Genomic DNA, 19289 nt, shown 5'->3' on the forward strand with positions numbered 1-19289 from the left:
CCGACACTCGGACTTGATCGGATTGAGTAGGCGTGCACACGCAAATTGGTACGGTTCGAGGCTACGTCGAAGCCGACATGTACCTTCGTATGGTTGGTGCGTTCGTCCACGCCGAGATCGATCCCGAAACCGATTGAGCTCGTCGCTCTCGCGCCAACCGAATGACGGAACTGCCCGTTCTCGTCCTGCCACCTCGTTCGAGCTCGGTGGGACTCTCTTCGAACCTCGTTCGAATCTGTCTCGTCGCACACAGCTTCAACAGTTCTTCGACTCGATGTTCACCTGATTCAAGCCAGATCAAGTACTTCTCATCGAGTACGAGTTCGGTGAGTTGTTCCAACGCTGGATGCCGTTGTCGAAACGGGGCGAGGAGCGATTCAAAGTGCGAATCGGCTTTCTCTGTTGAAGCAGATCCGGGCAGGAACGAGTTCGACGGCGTCAACTGCAACGTCCTAAGTGGCAACGTCGCGATTCCGGTCGGCAGGTGATCGACAAGGTACGACAGGTGGGTCAGTTTGACCAAGTGAAGGTGCTCGAGCGTCGAAGTGGGACTGCGGTGACTAGCGAAGCGGCGCTGACGCAGGGGAAAATGCAGAAGGAAATTGTGCTCGTCCGTGGTGAGCGATATCAGGTGTGGCACGACCTCGAAAGCGAGAGACTGGAACGCCTCTGAATGCTCCAGCGTCGCGAGTGGAGATGGTGGCGGCAACGAAATGTCTCTCAGGGTGAGTGTACGGAGGAAGGGCAGAGCAACGCCTGAGAATGCGTCGTCGTGGGCGGTGCAATTGATGATCGAGAACGTCGAGAGAGGCGAAGGGCGAGCTTGAGCCACGAGCCTAAACCGCGAGCGGAAACCGCAGCGACGAGCTTCGAACGCTCGGAGGCCTGTGCGATACGACCATGAATCAGATTCATCCACTGAGGGCCAAAGCTGGCTCGACTGTGCGCACTCGGCAATAATAGAAATGCACGCATCTCGAGCCCGTCGAGATCGTTCAATTGTAGCTCTTCCAGGCGTGGTAGTTGCTGTACGAGGCGTGCGAGCGTATTGGGCGAGCTCAGGTTCGGACCGAAGAGCTTCAAATTGACGATCGTCCTAGCCAGATCCCCGCCTCGTCCTTTAGAAGCTCGGGTCAGATCGATCAGTTTGTCGACTGCAGTGTCGGTATAGATGGCAGATTCGCGATAGAGTCGGCTCTGAGCCCAAGCGGTCAGGAACGGGTGCACGAGCGCGAGGCTGCGCAAGGTTGCGTTTCGCTCTGGGATTGACCGGCGGTTGTTCTCGACCGGCAGTGAGAGGTCGAGGATGTCGAGCAGCAGCTCAGAGGGCAAGCGCAGGAGTGGAGGAAGCCGAGCCGAGTCGTCTGTGCGGATGCTGTCGGTCCATTCGTCATCAGTCGCCTACTCGTGCGAGGTCACAGCATTGAATCGTGGAAGCCTGTTGGAACGTACCTTGCAGTCCTACGCTTCCGGCGGATGCTACCTGCGATCGATGGGACCGGGGACGGCCCGTTCCGCGATGCGGATATCGATGTGGGGGCGCCTGCGAGATTGAACGTTCGAGCGGATCGTGCAACGTAGAGACTCGCATCGAGGATGCTGAGGAGGTCTTCTTGCTCGAGTACTGTCTCCATGAGTGCGGCGGGCATCGAGGGAACGAGTCGCGTGACGTTGCCCGCACTGCGATTCATCCTTGGGAAATTCGGCCAACATCGATCGCCGACACGGCCGCGAGAATCTCGCGTGCCAAGGTGCCATCAAGCAATGTTGTATTGAGCACAAACCGTATCCATCGCAGCCTCGAGTGATCGTGCCACTAGCTTGTGTAGATCAGAGCAGTGTGCGGACTGTGTCTCATCTGCTTTCCATTGCCAGATCGAAGCGCGGCATTGCATGCGCAGCCGAGGCTCGGACTACATCGCAAGTTGGCAACCCTCTTATCTTTTGCCTTCTTGCCGCAGGGTTGCAGGAGTCAACCTTAGCCTCATCTACCGTGCGGTGGTCCCTCGCTCGCGTTTCCGAAGGCCTCGGGCCCTCTGTCTTGAGCTTTGACCTTTTTTCTTTTTTTCTGTTTTTTCTTATCGTCTGTTTGCGAGGTCCGGCTCTCTCGTTTGTCGCTCGCATGTCTCCTGTTGTTGGACGCACGGCTCCAGGACGTTCGACTTGCACAGACCCTGCTCAGCTGACGCATTGCGCTCTGCGAAGCGCGGACAGCGCTCATTCTTTCCTCTCCATTACTATTACCTGACCCAATCATGGTTAGTACTTGCCCACTGTTTGAGAGAAGAATGGACATCATGACAGACGCTTTTCATCTAGCCGCATCTTTCGGCGCTCCCTGCCGAGCTCGTGCGCGATATTGTCTACGCCTTTCTGGAGGAGAACCCGGCTCACGTCGATCGCGTGCCTAATCTCGCTTCGCTAGCGAGAGTCAACCGCAACTTCCATGCTCTCGCCAACCCGCTCTTGTATCGCAAACTCCTCCTCGACACCCCTCGTCGCTCCCAAATCCTCGCAACTTTGCATGGAAACCCGACGCTCGCTCGCGAGGTCCGCCAGCTCACCCTCTTCGGAGGCGAGCTCTCAGTTGAAGATTTCGACTCGATGAAGGAGGTCCTGTCTCGCTGCATCAACGTAATCAGCTTGACGTACCTGTGTTTCGATACGTGGTTTCTCCCAGCTTTGACCGCGTTCATTGCCAAGACATGGTCGAGCAGGCTACGATACCTGAGATGCGACCGTAAAGAGGGACTATGGGACCTACTCTGTCAGTCTCCGAGCCTCGAGGAGCTCGTCGCCTCGTCTATCGATTTCCCCTCGCGCCTTCCGTCGGGGCAATCCACCACGTCTCTCTTGACTCCGAAACCATCTTTCCACCTCCGGCGGTTCGATTCCGGATCATCTCCACTGGTCGACAATTTCGAGGCGTTGCTGAGCAGTTCGCAGGATTCGCTCGTCGAGCTCGACCTTCCAATCTCTTCGCTCTCTCCACTCCCCGACCTGTCCGCCTTCCCCTGCCTCGCCAACCTCACCCTCACCCTCGCCGAGCGGTACATACCACACAGTCGCGACAGTCGGACGCCTGGAGTGCCTGTGATCGATGAACGGGACGACCTGAGATGTCTGCAGCGAGTCAAGGCGACCCTGAGGCGAATCGAGGGTCGAGGTCACGGCTCTCTTCGAAAGCTCGAGTTGTATCAACCAAACTATCATCGCACGCGAGCTTTCACGAGTGCGGATGTCGCCGAGGTCGATGTGCTCGAAGCGATTCCCGCCTCGGTGCGAACTCTCGATCTTTCAACGCTCGAACTCGATCAAGCATATGTACGCAAGAGGCTGGGCCTTCAAGCTGAACGAGAAGGCAGCAAGTTGATCGCGAAGGGTCTCGGAACCTTGATTCTCCAGCGGGCTGGACTATCGAGCGAGACCGAGACGAAGCTCGGCAAGAGGTCTGTAGAGGTCGTCTGGGTATGATCAAGGACGTGTTGTGTAATTCAGATACCAAGTTAGATTCGGTTTCCCCTACGGTACAATAAATACCTAGAACACGAAAGTCGGAAGTTCGCCTTTGCCAATCGTCTTGACGAGATCCTTGACCGCTTGCGCTGGTGCATCGTCGATGCCCTTGGTTCCCGCTTGCGGTGCGGGCAGGACGGTCGAGAAGTCAAAATCGTGCACAGGCAGACTGCCCCTGGGAAGAGCTGCGACACGGTCCCGAGTGGAGAAGGAAGTCGCGCTCGAGGCTGATGGCGCAGGGACAGGAGGAGTGACAGGCTTGACAAAAGAAGGGGAAGGTACGCCGAAGCTGAATGAAGAGGTCGAGACTGGGGGAGGCGTCGGGGGCAAACTAGCTTTGGGCGACGAGGAGCGGTCGGCAGCGGGTGGCGTGAGAGCCGACGAAGGCGAGGGCGACAAAGTGGCACGAGGAGGTGTTGACCGTGTACTGGGAGATTTCAATGGGGCAGGAGCCGAGAAACTAAATGACGACGTCGGGACGGGATTCGAAGCAGACGCAAACGGAGCAGCAGCGGAGCCGAAGGCAAACGTGGGTGCACTGGCCGACTTCGTCGACGTCTCATTTCCGCTCGCGACGCTCGAGAACGTGAAGGCAGAGCCTGCGTTGAATGATACAGGCGATTTTTGCTCCTTTTCGGTCTTGAGGGCTGGCTGGCTCTTGACCGGCTCTGCTGGGGCCATTTCTTCGTCCGCATCTTCGGCCAATTGGTCTTCCTCGCCATCGGAGGACAATAGCTCGACGACTTCTACTTTTTGCGCAGGCTTTGGCTTGTGCTCTGTTTTCGCAACTGGCGCTGGAGCTGAAGCTGGAGCAGGCGACGCCGACACTGAGGCCTTGCTACGCTTCGAGGACCCTTCTCGGCGATACTCCTATGCACAAGCTGATACAGGTCAGAATGTGCGAGCCTAAGAAGAATAGTGCAAGGACTTGCAGCTGGCATCGTTCGCTCGAGCTCTTCGAGAGGCGAAATTTCCTTTTCCTTTTCCTTCTCCTTCTCCTTCTCCTTCTCCTCGATCGCGGCCGGCTTGGCTTTAGCTGTACGACGAGCTGTAGTCTTCTTCTGCTTGTCGGGAGGGTCAGGCCTGGTCCGGGCTTTGCGTGCATTCAGAAGTACGAGGAGACGTACCGAACGACCGGATCCAGCACTTCTCGGGTTCCGCTTAGGAGCTAGCGCAAGCAGGTTCTCGCCATTATCGTAAGGGTTCAAGATGGCTTCTTTGCCCGGAGCGACGGGTGCTTTCGGGGCTGGGTTCGCTGCATCGACCTGCTGAATCACATCAAGCATGAGGTTCGCGGCGTGCGTGGTGGCCTTGGTCGACGGTTTGCGAGGAGGAGACGGCGAAGGAGTGTCTGCCAGTCAGCGAAAGGAGGTCAGCGCCGCGTAGCAAACAGGCAGGAGGAACGATACTTGCCTGCTTTGCTGACTTGCCAGAGCGGACTCGGTTTGGCAGGAGTCGAGGCGCCCGGGAAACGTGACAAGGGCGGTTTCGACTTGGGCTTGTCTACTGACTTCTCGGGAAGGGCTGGAGCAGGAGCCGCGCTAGCGGGGGCGGCTACGAGAACATCGTCGAGCGAAGCGATGGGAATATCATCCTCAGCATCGTCCTCGTCGGTTCGTCGCCTCTTGCCGTCAGTCGGGGCAGAGAGGAGGCGAGACAATGAACTGTCGCTGTGGCTCTTGCTCATGCCCGCGGCCTGACCCGCAGCCTTCCTCCTGCGACTAGAGTAGCCTGCACCGACGTATAAGGGTCTCCTACGCTTGAACGTAGAAGGGCCAGGAGCTGGTGCAGAATCTGCCGACGGGATCCCTGAACCCGCAGAAGTGCCGAATTCTGGGGTGAAAGCTGTCGGGACAGTTTGAGCTGAATACACTTGAAACGCGTCGTCAGTAAATGCATTTCGGCCGTGCTTCTCGAAACTTGCGCGCCTGACCTTGTTGCATGAGATGCATGACGCCAGCCTGTTCGATTGCTGTAAGACCCTCTTCCCCTCTTTCCGCTTTTTCGCGGAAGAAACGCGCGAGTTCCTCCGTCGGCCCGCTGCGTGAACCTCGGTCGCTTCCGCTGAAGACTGATTCGGCGCCAAGCGGCGAACGCGCAAACTTGGGTTGTGGGGACGCAAGGGACGCAAGGTCTGGCATCGAGGCGAAAGATGCAGGGAAACCCGAAGAGCCGAGCCTGGTGCTCGTCTGGTTTGCAGGCGTAGGCGACGCTGGTAGCCGATTGTCAAACTGATTGCACCACAAGACGCTCGTGATCAGCAAATGCCGTCGCTCATGAGCACTCTGAGGGAAATTGCAACTGACGATTCCAGATGTCTGTCGCGGGAGTCGCCTGCCGTGAAGCGCGAACTGGGCAGCTTCGTCGGCGGATCCGGCGCTATCGTCCTCGGTATGGGCTTGCGAGTCCGGATGGTCGTCCTCGTCTTGATCGCCTCGATCTTCGGCTTGCTGGGGTTTCGAGCTGGATCGGAACGGCGACAAGTACGACAAGACACTTCTGAGACGGGACTGTTATGCGCTCCCGACTAGCAAGTTAGCCTCAGTATAGGACAGCGCAGCGAGAGATGAGACTTGCTGGTGTTGCCTGGGGCGGATCTGACGGTCGGGCATACGGAGACTGCCGCCGTGCCTGCCGATTCGACTGTGTTGACCTTCTTGGACTACCGTCCATGGCTGAGAGACTACAAGGCGTGATAGGGAAAGGTACTCTCGGGTGCGGAATCGCGAAGCTCCGCCTGCTAAACGCGTGACATCTGCCTTGTTCGCAACCGCACCTGATATTGTCCGCACTACTGTACCTCTTGATAAAAAGGAGGATCATCTTATAGTAGCTAGGGCTCGGATCCAGTTATTACATGGGTCGTCCGACCAGCAAAAAGAATGGGCCGAGCAGGGAATTGAACCCTGGACCTCTCCCAAGCGACTCGTAAAGCCCTAAGGGAGAATCATGCGACTAGACCACACGGCCTTATTGCAGCGGTGCTGATTTTTTGGGTTATATATTTCTAAATATTTACGCAATACAAATTTACATCAAGCATGCACGGACGATCTTTGCCGAACCTCCCCTAATGACTGCCGATCGAAACACTGGCTCTGCCCTACGCCCGAGAACAATAGAGACGGCAAATACGGGCTTGAGACCGATTGCGACTACGACCTTCGAGTTTTAGAGCAGAGCAGCGGGAACAGGAAAGACTTGAGATCAAATTGGATGCTTCTCCCAGGGTGTTACGCCCGGGCTAGACGTTTTCAGCTCCTGAGTCGGGCTGCGTGCAAGTGACGGGGCTTGCCTTTGCCCGAGACAGGCGGGCACGAATGGGGAGAAATGTATGTAGAGCTAATCCGTTGCCTTGCTTTTCCAGATCCCATCAAGGGGGGTTTGCTACACATACAGGGACAAAGTTGGGGGATATCTGTACATGGATATGCTGACATCCTCCCCGAGACGAGGACAAGGACAAGAGGCAAGAACAGGCCCGAGGTTTCCTCCGAAACGAGCGCGCTTAGTTGGCGCCAGCCTCGTGCATGTAGGTGAGACCGCACTTTCCGCAGTATTGACGGTTGTGGTGGTTGGCGAGGAAGACACCGGCACCGCACGACTCGGCGGGGCACTCACGCCTCAGGCGCTTGATCTTGCCGTCCGAGTCAACACGGTAGTACTTGAGGATAGCCATCTTGACCGGCTTGCGCTTGTGCTTGATCTTCTTGGGGGTGGTGTAGCTGCAGACAAAAAACAGAACGCAGCGTTTAGTGCATGTCAGGGGACACACGCACAAGAAACGAGTCCCAGAAACCGCTTACTTCTTCTTTTTGCGCTTCTTTCCTCCTCCGCAAAGACGAAGGGTGAGGTCGATGGTCGACTCCTTCTGGATGTCGTAGTCGGCGAGGGTAAGACCCTCCTCGAGCTGCTTGCCGGCGAAGATCAAACGTTGCTCCTCGGCGGGGACACCCTCGCGAGCGGCGATCTGCGACTTGATCTACAGTTCGAGAACAAGGCAATTGCGGTCAGCAAAAGCAGCAGACCGAGTTTGAAAGAGCCACTAGTAAACTCACAGCCGAGACAGAGTCGGTGGACTCAACGCTGAAAGCGAGCTAAATGGCGGAGGTAGCAAAGCGTCAGAGGGTCACACATGGCTCTCGAGCGATCTGCACCAGCTGGGGCGTACAGTGGAGCCGGTGAGGGCTGAATGGAGATCAGGACGAGAAAATTAGCTTGGTGATCATGCATTCGGAGGGCAGCGAGACAGGACGTACACTTGACGAAGATCTGCATGATTAGTTCTGCTCGGGCCTACACAACCTAGAATGCGATCCTAGGACGAGCGGTGAAGACAAGGAGAAAAGAGAGCTACCGCGCTTGCGGACTTTTTTTTGATCAGCCAACACCTCGACTTTCGGTATCGAGAGTACTCATTCGCAAGCGCGTATCCATTATACACCTTACGATTGCCTTAACATCGGCTGTCGCAACGGTCTGGTACCAGAATATCTTGTGAAGAAACACCTGCGCACCGGCCTCAGACGATCAGCATTTCTGCTTGTCCGCTTTCTATGATCATGAAGATATCGAACAACACTCCATGCTTATTGTTTTGCGCGTATGAGCGGAATCGTTCGATTGACCAGACTTCGCACTCGTACTATAACGGCAGTCTCTCAGGAAGGATCTCGTGCCTCGATACATATGCAATCTCTATACTTGCAGCACTACCGACTATCTGACCCTGCGAAACTTGTCCGGTCCATCAAGCTGACTTGTTCCTCATGCCCAGCTTCATTGATCCCACTTGTTCCGCGCCGCCGTCGCTGAATGATGCCTGAGAATGCTCCGAGAGAGACTATCGGAGATGGAACGTTTGCGATACGCTCCTCCTCGTTTGGATGGATGTGAGAGTGCAGATCCTGAAGTTTGTCCGGGCAAAGTGTATCGTCAGAATCGACCTCTCTCACTGCGCGCAAGTTAGTTTTTGGGTGAGAACCCTTACGATCTTGGTGAGCATTCCCATGAGGACTCCATGGCGAGTCAACAGGACGAAGCGCAGTCCGATCCTTTGAAACATTTGTACAACGATCTCCATGGGCGTTTCTTGACTCAAGGTAACCGGGATCTACAGCGAAATCGATCAGTATGCATTCGCGGATGATGGACAAATGCACCACTTACCTCGTCTACCCAGGGCATGAGCGAAATCCAAGTCGTGCCTTGCTTGTCCGATTCTTCGGTCGGGTGAGCGTCAACACCTTCGATGATTTCGTAGTCGGGTTCTTCCGGTTCGGCAGACTTGTGCAGGGAACCCGCTTCCGCATGTGATAGATCCGTTGCGGGTGATGCTCCAGCAGGCAAGAAGTGAATCTGCCGGCCTGCGCGCGGTTTGTTTGTGAAGTACAGCAGGGTTGTAGCAGATGCATCTACTTCCCGGTGGCGTAACTGGGCTACAGACATGCGAGTGAGACTGTCAGAGGTCAAAGTGTGCAAGTAAACATGCGGCAAGGACGGGGCTTACTGAGGGCATCGAGGAGCTCGACTCTCTCGATGTAACCAAGCAGGACACGATCTTCGCGGGTCCGCACGATCGGGAAGCCTCGATAGTCTTGCTCACCGAGGAGCGCTTCTACAGAAAGAAAAGCCGCGTATCAGGCAACAGGTCAAGCTTCAAGTAGCAAAGAGAGGTCTTACCGAGGCGAGACAGTGTCCACCCCTCGTCTGTCAAGCATGCAAGCTCGTTCCACCGCGTCATGACATCCTTGACGAGTACAGTGTCACGACGGTATTCGGACTTGTTGTTCAAGAATGGATAATCGCGCAAGTTGATCCAGGCTGATCAGATCAAACTCGAGTCAGAAAGCCGCGACGGTGCAATTTGGCAACAGTTTCGCTCACTTTCGTAGATCCCGTCTTTCGAGAAATAGTCGGCTGTGAATTTCGCAACCATGACTGTCGAGGATGAAAGATTCAGTTGTCGGACATAGTTCGATATACTTTGATGGCAGGCAAAACGTACCGGCCATCATGAGCTGCAGGACAATGTCGATCGCGCCTGTCAATTCGTACAAAATTACGACCTGGGAAAGAGTCGTGTGAGATTAATCTCGGTCCGATTCTTCTCGTCTAGTGAAATGGAGAGAAAGCGAAAGAAAAGCTCACGAGACTGATCGTCATTCTCGTAACCCCTCCGAGAGCGCTCGCAGCGCCGATCACAGCGTACACAGGCGGACTGATACATGCTCCATCGGCTGGACAGTTCGCAAACAGCCAGGCTTCGGGGTTCGCCTTTTGGATCCTCGCGACGACGATGCCAACGGCTCTCCCGACACACGCTCCGATCGTCAGAGACGGCAGGAACACTCCCGCGGGCAACGCGGCACCGAACGTGGCGGCCGTCAAGAGTGTCTTGGCGAATGCCGAGACGAACAGTAAGGCAACAGTAGGTGTCGAACTGTTTGGACTGCATCTCGGAAACGCGATTTCAGCTGATGAGCTCCGGTCGAGGGCCGAAGCAAAATCCGATGAAACCTCGGTACTCACTCGCACAATCCGTACGCGTCTGCACTCGAACAGTCGGAGAACAGGTTGTTGACGAGTTCGGCCGACGGAATCCTCATAAAGACGATGAGGTAGCTCACGACTGCCGTAAAGAGGGCCAAGACGGCGACTTCTGAAACAGGCCAATTCCGCAAGCCCGATGCGCGTCGCAATCGTTCCCACTCTTCGTTCAACCGGATGAAGCCAGCCCCCCAAATTCCCCCGAGAACTCCGAGGAAGAGCCACGGGATCAATTCGAATCCTCTCCAGACTTGGGTGGCTGTCACCTGGAACAGTACGAGCTTGCCCGTGTTGAACGGGTCGATGTACTGGAGGGTAACGGCAGCGGTAATCGCGCACACGAAGGACTGCCACATGGTCGAGCCTGGGAAGAACGTCGATATCTCCTCTGCGCCGTCAATTGCAAAGAATTAGTTCGGACTATTTCACGAGACTGGTACACATTTTCCCGACGTACCGAGTGAGAAGAGGACGCCTCCAAGAGGTGCACCGAAAGCAACCGACACTCCCGCCGCAGCTGCTGCCGATAAGATCTCGCGTTGTCGCGCTGAACACGGCGGCAAATGAGCGATCGCCGTGCGGAAGGGAGCAATTTGAGCTCTTGGCACGTACCTCCGTTCCCGCTGAGAGCTGTGAAAGGTCTCATGATGAGATCACCAATGCAGCAAGCGACGTGCACGAGCGGTCCTTCCTTGCCGAGACTCAACCCAGATGCGACCGCGAGTGGAAGGCCGAGGGACTTAATGAGGAGAGTCGCAGGCGACAGGAACCCGTCCATGACGAACCCTCCCAGAAGCGTTTTGATCTCGGGGATCCCCGTGTGGAAAGCGTTTGGCGCGAAGACTTGCACAAAGATTGACGAAGAGACGGCAAAGAGGACCTGCTCATGTTGATCGCGAAATGAGCACAAGTATACTGTCGAGATGATCAGGAGACGCACGGCAAGGGACATGTAGACGCTGTACTGCGTCAGTGCGCGAAGAACGATATGCTGCTCGTCCCCGGCGATCTCGCCCCAAGTTCTCCAGGCTCGACATGTTTCCGTTGCTGCACGACCCCAACGAATGTCAGCGTCAGCTGTCTGTACATGCACACGAGAGGGGCAGAGAATCCGAACTTGCGATCCAGGCCTGCGCAACACAAATTGCGACTCATCCACCACATGTCGCGACAGACGCCGAGTCTCAAGTCGCTCAACCAACTGCTGAGAACATCGAGACAACTGGCGATCGTTCCGGTCGCGATCCCGGTCAGGACGACGACCAACCAGGGTTTCGCTTGATCCCACACGCGCACGGTCACCCCTCGCAGTCCGGGGAGCGAGGTCAGGTGTGCGATCCGGTCACGTTCTCGAGAGTATTCGAGGGTCCAATCAATCGAACTTCCACTCGGAGGGAGCGCGTTCTGTGGATGGACCGGACTCGGAGGGGAATCGGCCGCAGTCGCGAACAGGTGCGTCGGAAACGCCGGGAATCGACCAGGCTCTCCATACGACTCGATTCGCGAGCTACGATTTCGTTCAGCGAGTCCGTTGGTTCGATAGAGTGCAAGTTTCGGGAGAGTGTTCAGCCAACACGGCTTAAGGACGAGGGCCGAGGCGGAGACACTCACGGAGACTGGGTTCGGCCTGCTTCTACGGTCTGAGAGCTTGTCCTCGCCTCATACGAGTCGGGCATGAAACGCTTGATCGGGATTGCGATGAAGATCCCGCGTGCGCGCGCGCGAACGTCGATCAGCCGCGGATTCACGCGTAAGGCCGCAGCACGTACACCGCATCGGCCGACTCTTTGTCCACTCTCGTGATTCAAGAAAGAGAGAGAAACTACATGCAGAGGCTGGTCTGAGAAAGGTAAACTACATTGAAAGGGGGTATTGATCATCTACTCTTCCATCTCGTTCGCTTGCTCAATGATCTCCTTGGCTTTCCTCTCGGCCTCTTGGGCCAATTCTTTCGGTACGAGCTGATGCCTCCAATCGCTTTTCGGAGAGATCCACGTCATCTCGAGTTCAAAGTCCTTGTCCTTCGTGTCGTCGTGGACAGAGTGGATACTGGTCGAGTACTCTCGCGCGTCAGTAACGAATTCTTGTTGAGAGAGAATGCATAGGCTAAGCTCACATTCGCGCCGCTTCAACCAGTGCTTCTTCTGCCGTCAGGTTGTCGAGGTCGAGTTTCTCAATCTCGGTCTTTGCCAGTTGCTTCCCCTTGCCAATCGCGATACCTCGGTAGCCCTGTCCAGTTTGTGTCGGCCGAGTCAGTCGACCGCTCGAGTGGGCGATTTGAGAGACCTCGGCAAAAAGAACTGACAAAGAAGGTCCCGCTCGGTTCGACCATGTACAACGCAGGTTTTCCCTCGGATCTTCGCTCGACGAGGTTGTCGGTTCCTTCCACCGACGCAGGCGCGTCCCATCCGGCCACGAGCGCAGAAAGCCCGAATGGTCGCACCGACGAGTACAGCGTGTACGCTTGGAAATACAGGGCGAGGCGTTCGGCGAGGATCTGTGCGTCCGTCAATTCGAGTGTATCAGGGCGCGAGCGTTGACGGGAATCTGGAAGCGAAGTGAGGCCTCGGACTGACCTTCATCGGCACGCGCGAGTGGTACTGCTCGCGGTAATTCTGGCATTCATCCCGCGCTCGTCCAGCGAGGTGACGTCCATCTGCGAGCAGTCCTGCTGTTGCCTAAAGACAGATTCCCGTGCAGTCGGAGGTGAAGAACAGGAGAGGGGATTGCGTCAGCCCTCAGAAGCGAGCGTCCGCACCGCGAGTGCCAGTCTCGCGGCGACTGGCACAGGGGTGGCAGCAAGAGAGGAACGTACGACTCCAGCGTGCAGGTCGATCGTGGCGATCCTCCTGTTGGCGCCCGGAACGAGCAGCTTGCTCTGGACGAGCTTCTCGACGGCGAGCACGACTCCGTCTTTGCAGCGCAGCCCGATCACGGTTCCCGAGTTCTCGACTGCTTTGTTGGCGTACTCGACCTGTCGTTTCAGGAGCAGCATGGGGTCAGCGTGCGCGGTCGAGTTGAGCGACGAGTCCGAGTGCGCGGCGGGCCCACCTGGAAGATGCGACCGTCGGGAGAGTAGGTCGAGGTAGAGAGATCGTATCCAGTACCGATCGAAGACTAGGTCGCGCGGGATCAGCTTGGAGAGCGAGACCAGGGAATGACGAGGACTCACCATCTCGTGCGTTCGAGCGAGATTGCGGGTAGCTGTATGCGGGCTGAGTCGGGACGGGAACTATTCGTCAGAGTCGAGCCGAGAGGGTAGCAGAGAACGAGCCGAGTGTGGTGTATGGTGGTGGACAAGTCGCAGCGCAACACTCTCGCGACTCGTTCCCTTAGTTCGCTCCGCCCTCGTCTATTCGGTTCGCCTGGCTGCTTGGGGGACTTGAGAATCGGTGTACTTCGCGCTCGACTGCTGCCGCTCGCTCTGCTACGTATCCTTGCGCGGATCTGCCGACAATGACGCTCTTCGCACGTTCGTCTCGAGCCGAGCATGATCGACCGCGCGCTCATTCGCTTCCCTTGTGTTCTCTGCGACGATGGACGATGACGAGCTCGAAGCCTTCTCGCTTGACGACGTGACTCTGCAACCGCTACCAAGCCTCGATTCGCTCTCCATCGCTGCTACTCCCTCGTCCCTGCTGCGCCTGCAGCAAGTCGACCCCTTGCCGTCGCACTCTCGGCACAGTCCGCGTCCACATCCTCCATCCCCGATACTCGTGGCACCTTCTTCGCCTCGCTTTCCCTTTCCTTCGGTACCCGGTTCACCTAGGTTCTCCTGGTCCCCGGCTGCATCCCCTTCGTCTCCGTTCCGTCTGACCGAGCGCGACTACATCTGCATCGATGCCAACGCGCTCGGCCGATCGCCGCCACCCTCAAATGCAACGCCCGCAAGCCCACCCAGTCCGCTTGGACTCCCCGGCACGTTCAGTACCTGGGCATCGGGCCGCGAGAGCTCGGGCTCGGAGCAGCTTTCCAACTCTGCACGCAGGACGAGTCGCACTCGAGAGTACTTCGAAGGCGAACTGTTGCTCCCGCCCCCGTTCCTCGACGATCGAGCCGGTACCTCGAGAAAGTCGTTCGAAGGGATCCTCGGTACCCGCTCGGCACGCCACGCCGAAAAGCTGCACAAACGGCACGAGTATCTGTACGCGCTCGGACGCGGTCCGACCCTGCCGTTCCCCAACGCCGTGATCAGCGGCATGCGCAAACTGCTTCGAGCGCTCGGACCGCCAGCAGGGTCACATCCTCGGGTAGGTCGCCAAGAGTATCACGGACCCGAGCACAAACCTGCCGAGCGCTTCAAGCTGCAGCAACGACAGAAAGTCCGTCGCGCCGAGAGCGCAGTTCAGCTGCACACCTTGGGCTCACACGCGGGCCAGAAGCTCGCCACCAAGCTCCGCAGGTCAAAGAGCTGCAGTCGAATTCCCGAGCACGCCAGTCGACGCTCAAACCTGGTGAGGCTGTCATCCGCTTGGACCTCGATCGCCGACCTTCTCGTCTGGATCTTGGTCGGTTCGTCTTCGTCCGCCTCGCTTGGAGGACTCGTCGCCGTGTTTGTCCACGTAACTGCGTTCGCATACTTCATCGTGACGCATGCCGCGGCTCTCGTTCTCGAACTCGGATCGGCATTTCGAACGACGATCGTGTTCGCGTATTGGGTCACGCTGAATCTCCTGGGCAAGACTGATACGAGCAGAGCGATGATCGCGTACTGGAAGAACTGCCGCAAAGAATGGGACAGAGTCTGTCTCGAGGAGGAACGAGGGCAGCCGCTCAGTGTCTGGAGCGTCCTGACCGGGTTGGCAGAACTTGTTGCACTCCATTCAAGTGAGTCACGCTCTCTGCAGCCCCCGAGCCCCAAGGATGGCGCCCGCTGATTTCAGTGCTCGCAGTGACGCGGAAGAGATGGTTGCAAGAAGAACTCGTATGCTTCGCAGCAGCAGCAGCCGACCCTCCAGCTGAACAGCAATATCGGGATCGAAACCCTCCGCTTGAACGACCGTCCTCCGACAAGACACGCGACAAGACACGCGACCCGACGATACGACCCCAGTTCGTGATGAATCGCTCGTCATTCTACTGGAGTAAGCAAGGTGCAGCTGAAGAGGGCGGGGGTCTAGTCGTCATTTCAAACGGAGACGTCCTCGAAGGAACCCTGATCGGTCGCGCAGAGACTCAACGGACCTCTGCGAACGCAAGATCGCAGATCGTCGAACCCGTTTCTGCTCAAGCGGACGACAAGCAGTTTGTGTCGACCCTGAAACGGTGCGGGCGACTTTCGACGGCCGCGTATGGCTTGCAAACTTACATCGTCTCACCCCCGACACCTCTGCTGACACCTTCGGGAGCAACGCTTCCACATCGGCTGTTTGCTCATCTCGGTGGCGTCCAAGACCATCGACATGTTCTGCACGTTGCGCTGCAGGGGACCAACTCTCAGGCCGACATTGTTTACGCCCCAACATTTTACATCCTGCGCGACGATTCTCATCGACAAGTCGTGGTCGTCTTTCGTGGGACGCAGTCTCTCGCGGACATGTTAGTTAGAAGTGTTTCGAAAGCTGAATGTGAGCTTATCACTGACGGCTTGTCATAATCAGCAAGACCGACCTTGAAGGCGAGTTCTTGCCGTTGCACCTTGAGAATGACGAGCGGACGACCAGCTCCGACCCGTCGACACCGTATCGGATTCATTGCGGGATTCTTGCTGCAGCTCGACACCTCCTCGATCCCGAACGTTCGCCCCTCTTTTCGAAACTCGCTACGGCCCTCGAAGAAACGGGTTACGACCTCGTCCTGACGGGTCATTCTCTTGGATCTGCTGTCGCTTCAACCGTCGCGCTCCTCGCCAGTTCCTACAATTCCACAACGAACACCTGGTCCATCTCGGCCTCGTCAGGTCTTCCTAGCGACCGGTCGATCCGAGCGATCACGTTTGCACATCCAACCACGCTCAATGCAGCACTCGCGACCCGTTGCGCGCTCGGTACCCCTCCCCTCGTCGTGAGCGTTTCACTCGAGAACGATCTCATCACTCGAGCCGGTCTCCCTCAACTGCGAGAACTGCGAAGAACTCTTGGAAGGCTCGATCGAACGAGGACAGAACGAAATAGCAGCAGTATCCTTTCACAATGGTGGAAATGGCGAAAGCTCAAGACCGGACTTGCCGAGGTTGAAGAGCTCGAGGATGATGCGTGGAAGAGACGGATCAGTGCAGAAGCTCGCGATCGTCGACGTCTCGACGGACCCGATTCGGCGGTCCCTGCTGGCAAGACTTTTCATCTGTCACAACTCGAACAAGAACCGAGTATCCATCGACGACAAGCTCAGGGGTTCGACAACCATGACGAAGGAGACGAAGACGAAGACACTGAAGACGTTCCTGTGCGCTACGGAGTTTTCGAGGTCAAGGATCCTTCGAGCTTCTACCGGAGTCCGATCCTGGCATCGGATTTGATCAAATCTCACATGCCGATGGCTTATCTAGACGCGATCACGTCACTTTGACAAAAAAAAAAGGTATCAATTATCAAGGTATCCCCGCCGAAGATGACAAGAGCTTGTTGAACGCATCATCTCGTCTTGAAACGTTCGAGAATTTGCAAACCTGATCAAAATTCCTCACAGAAGGGTCTCAGCTTTTGGACAGGATGTGGAAAGGGGAAAGAGGCATCTCGCAAATACGCACTTGTCCATTTTTACAAGTCAGTTCTAGCGCAGGTAGTCGATAATGTGTCACCTTCTTGACCTTGTCAATCTCTCTCAACTTGGTCGCGAATCCAAATTCTGGATCGGTCGGTAAACTAGAATCAATCGTGCTGGTCGAATCGAATTCAGGAGTTCGATTGTCTTCTTCGTCGTCATCGTGGAGGTGATAGTACGATTCGTCGAGTTCGATCGTGGGATCCCAACGTTTCGCAGCTCTCGCAACGAGTTTCTTGAACCCGAGTTTCCGAAGTCGGTTCGCAGGCACGAACCGGATCGAAGTCGAAGTGAGGACGAGTTGACCTGGGACGGAACGATGTAGTGCGAAATATGTGCTGATGGTACGGTCGGACGAGTTCGATCCGGTTGAAGAGTTTGACATGATCGACGCCGAATCGGATACAGATTTCGTGAACCGGTTGACCACCTGTTGTCCAAACATGAGAGTGTCAGGATCCGAAAAGCAAGTCTCCCGAAATGAACGGAGAGATAGTAAAAGGACAAATATGAACCTTGTACTTGTCGATACTAGCAGTGTCTGCCGCAGTCGAGCTCGCTCGGCTTCTTCGAGCCAAGCGCTTGATCGTTTTCGAACCTCGGAGCGGACGCCCCTCGGCGCCTCTCTTCCGTAGGACGTAGAGGGCATATTCCGCATCGGTAGGTGCTCCAGCGAGGATCCACCTGGCGGAATCTCCTGATGTTAGATGAGGGCTCGGGCTGTTGTGGAGGGGAGAGTAAAATACGGACCATTGCAGCATCAGCGCACGCCTGTACTCGGGGAACAACTCTCGGAGTCTCCACAGGACAAAGAATTCGATGCCGCCATAGCCAAACACAGCTTTGAGGCGAAGCCATGTCGGTGTCAGGAATACGATGGCAAAGATCGCCACGAGACGCAAGAGTACAGGTGTGGAAGAGGGGTGGTCTGGATGCTGTACGACACTGTACACCGAGCGAATGGAAAAAGATGAGATTCGGCGCGGACCAAGCGAGAGTAGAATCGTTGACTCGCTTTCTAAACATTTCAAGCAGATCGATCGTTTCGTTCAACTGTGTCTGAACCGGAGGGCCGAACGATCGGGCCAGGTTGCGCAAAAGTCGGTACAACGAAACCTCGCCCGTTTCATCCTGGGCGGGTTGTGCCTCAAATTCCGCCTCTTCGGAATGATCCTGAGGTTCGGTCATGGGTTCCTCGGCTTCGGCCTTCGTCTGACCGACTCGAGGTCGAAGCCGTTCGGACAAGTTGCCGCCGCTGGCAGCGATGCCTCCAAGAACGGCAGACGATCCGAGCGCAGTTGCCAAACTGTACTCGGATTCAGCGCCGTGCGCTCCCGGCTTTTTCGCTTTCAGATCTCCGAGAATGCCTCGGAGTCCCTCGGCAGCGAAGCCCAACCCTTTTCCAGCGATCGAGTTTTTGAGCTGCTTCGAGAGTTCGACCGCTTCGCGACTGCGACTGGCGCGATCGACAGACTGAGCGAGGATGTCTTGATGTTTGGGAGGGAACATGCGCGGGAGAAGCATCAGGTAGATGAGGTACCCGATCGGGAAGAGGGGAACAAGGTCCAACAGCCACAGGACGACGTATACTGCCGCGACCTTGCCCGTCCTGACCGGGTCGTCCCAGCGATACAGCCTCGCAAGGTCTCCGAGGAGATATCCCTGCCACACGGCAGGTGGACAGAGCACGTAGAGCCGCTGAAGGTCGTCGCGCAGGAAGCGCACGCTAAACTCGTCCCTTGGAGCATGCCCGACGAGTGATGGGGGCGTGTATGCGACTGCCAAGGTTGCAGCATACTAGCGCGCGAGGAGTATTGTAGAGCGTCAGCAGGGACCGAGCGAGGAACAGGGGGAGTAGCTCACAGACATTCCATAGCTCGCCCAGTCGGTGTAACCCCGTTCGTCGCGGAAATCAACTACAGCAGGGTACTCGACTGGGGGCTTGTCGCCATCTTCGGCGGTAATGCGCAGCTCCCGCAGGCGATCGCCGACTCGGTCGAGGAGCTCGACGATTTCCAAGTCCTCGACCTCTTCCAACTTCCTGTTGACCTCGTCATGCGAGCGTTGTTCAACCTGGGGATGCTTGGGAGGAGGTAGAGGGTTATCGGACTCGGGGTGCACAGCCTGGCTTGGCAAAGTCGAATGCTCAAGCGAACTCGAGGTTGGACGGTCGGGGCGTGCGGATGCAGGTCGAGACGGCGGCGTCGATGGTACGGATAGGCTGCATGCAGAATCGGTCCGAGCAGGTTCGGCGAAGGAGGAGCTACTGGCAAGTGGGGGCTGTGTCCGGCTCGAAGGATGACGAGGCGGCGCAGGCGGCAAGGGTCGACTCATGCTGATAGAGACAAAGATGAGCCTGCTCGACCCTGCGCTGCTCGGTGCTGCGTGTAGAGCCGAGCTAAGGACAGTCGATCACGAAGATGACTTTATTTCGCTCTTCGCTTCCGCAGCGTGCGTCTGTTTCAACAACATCGTTCACCTTCGGTACAGCACCATTCGACCACTGCAGTACATGAAAACCA

At 56.7% G+C, this 19289-nt stretch overlaps 7 protein-coding genes across 7 annotated transcripts; 2 read left to right on the forward strand and 5 right to left on the reverse strand.

Moving 5' to 3' along the window:
• Positions 1-61: 61 nt before the first annotated feature.
• Positions 62-1691, reverse strand: JCM15063_000388 (uncharacterized protein; the record flags this gene model as incomplete). The annotated part of the gene is made up of 3 exons (XM_076676506.1): positions 62-885; positions 951-1375; positions 1453-1691. The coding sequence occupies 3 exons, from the start codon at positions 1689-1691 to the stop codon at positions 62-64; spliced, it is 1488 nt and encodes a 495-aa protein (XP_076536487.1).
• A 564-nt stretch (positions 1692-2255) lies between these two features.
• JCM15063_000389 (uncharacterized protein) lies at positions 2256-3474 on the forward strand (the record flags this gene model as incomplete). Its single annotated transcript, XM_076676507.1, has 2 exons — positions 2256-2258; positions 2320-3474. 2 exons carry the CDS (start codon positions 2256-2258, stop codon positions 3472-3474), a joined length of 1158 nt encoding a protein of 385 aa, XP_076536488.1.
• Positions 3475-3540: 66 nt separating this feature from the next.
• JCM15063_000390 (uncharacterized protein) lies at positions 3541-6189 on the reverse strand (the record flags this gene model as incomplete). Its single annotated transcript, XM_076676508.1, has 6 exons — positions 3541-4386; positions 4449-4867; positions 4930-5379; positions 5450-5747; positions 5823-6026; positions 6094-6189. The coding sequence occupies 6 exons, from the start codon at positions 6187-6189 to the stop codon at positions 3541-3543; spliced, it is 2313 nt and encodes a 770-aa protein (XP_076536489.1).
• An 835-nt stretch (positions 6190-7024) lies between these two features.
• Positions 7025-11741, reverse strand: JCM15063_000391 (uncharacterized protein; the record flags this gene model as incomplete). The annotated part of the gene is made up of 16 exons (XM_076676509.1): positions 7025-7241; positions 7323-7498; positions 7575-7613; positions 8507-8629; positions 8686-8954; positions 9026-9133; positions 9199-9339; positions 9403-9456; positions 9524-9584; positions 9667-9967; positions 10048-10453; positions 10523-10612; positions 10678-10945; positions 11006-11112; positions 11187-11572; positions 11677-11741. 16 exons carry the CDS (start codon positions 11739-11741, stop codon positions 7025-7027), a joined length of 2811 nt encoding a protein of 936 aa, XP_076536490.1.
• Positions 11742-11945: 204 nt separating this feature from the next.
• PRE10 (proteasome core particle subunit alpha 7) lies at positions 11946-13240 on the reverse strand (the record flags this gene model as incomplete). Its single annotated transcript, XM_076676510.1, has 7 exons — positions 11946-12114; positions 12182-12294; positions 12371-12562; positions 12642-12743; positions 12881-13039; positions 13117-13182; positions 13238-13240. 7 exons carry the CDS (start codon positions 13238-13240, stop codon positions 11946-11948), a joined length of 804 nt encoding a protein of 267 aa, XP_076536491.1.
• A 361-nt stretch (positions 13241-13601) lies between these two features.
• Positions 13602-16572, forward strand: JCM15063_000393 (lipase family protein; the record flags this gene model as incomplete). Its single annotated transcript, XM_076676511.1, has 3 exons — positions 13602-14892; positions 14958-15603; positions 15666-16572. 3 exons carry the CDS (start codon positions 13602-13604, stop codon positions 16570-16572), a joined length of 2844 nt encoding a protein of 947 aa, XP_076536492.1.
• Positions 16573-16594: 22 nt separating this feature from the next.
• JCM15063_000394 (uncharacterized protein) lies at positions 16595-19101 on the reverse strand (the record flags this gene model as incomplete). Its single annotated transcript, XM_076676512.1, has 6 exons — positions 16595-16672; positions 16754-17197; positions 17283-17451; positions 17518-17712; positions 17792-18564; positions 18631-19101. The coding sequence occupies 6 exons, from the start codon at positions 19099-19101 to the stop codon at positions 16595-16597; spliced, it is 2130 nt and encodes a 709-aa protein (XP_076536493.1).
• Between the last annotated feature and the right edge of the window lie 188 nt (positions 19102-19289).

The sequence above is a fragment of the Sporobolomyces koalae genome (assembly GCF_050403365.1).
Source record: "Sporobolomyces koalae JCM15063 DNA, S_koalae_JCM15063T_v1_ctg4, whole genome shotgun sequence".
NCBI classification, from domain to species: domain Eukaryota; kingdom Fungi; phylum Basidiomycota; class Microbotryomycetes; order Sporidiobolales; family Sporidiobolaceae; genus Sporobolomyces; species Sporobolomyces koalae.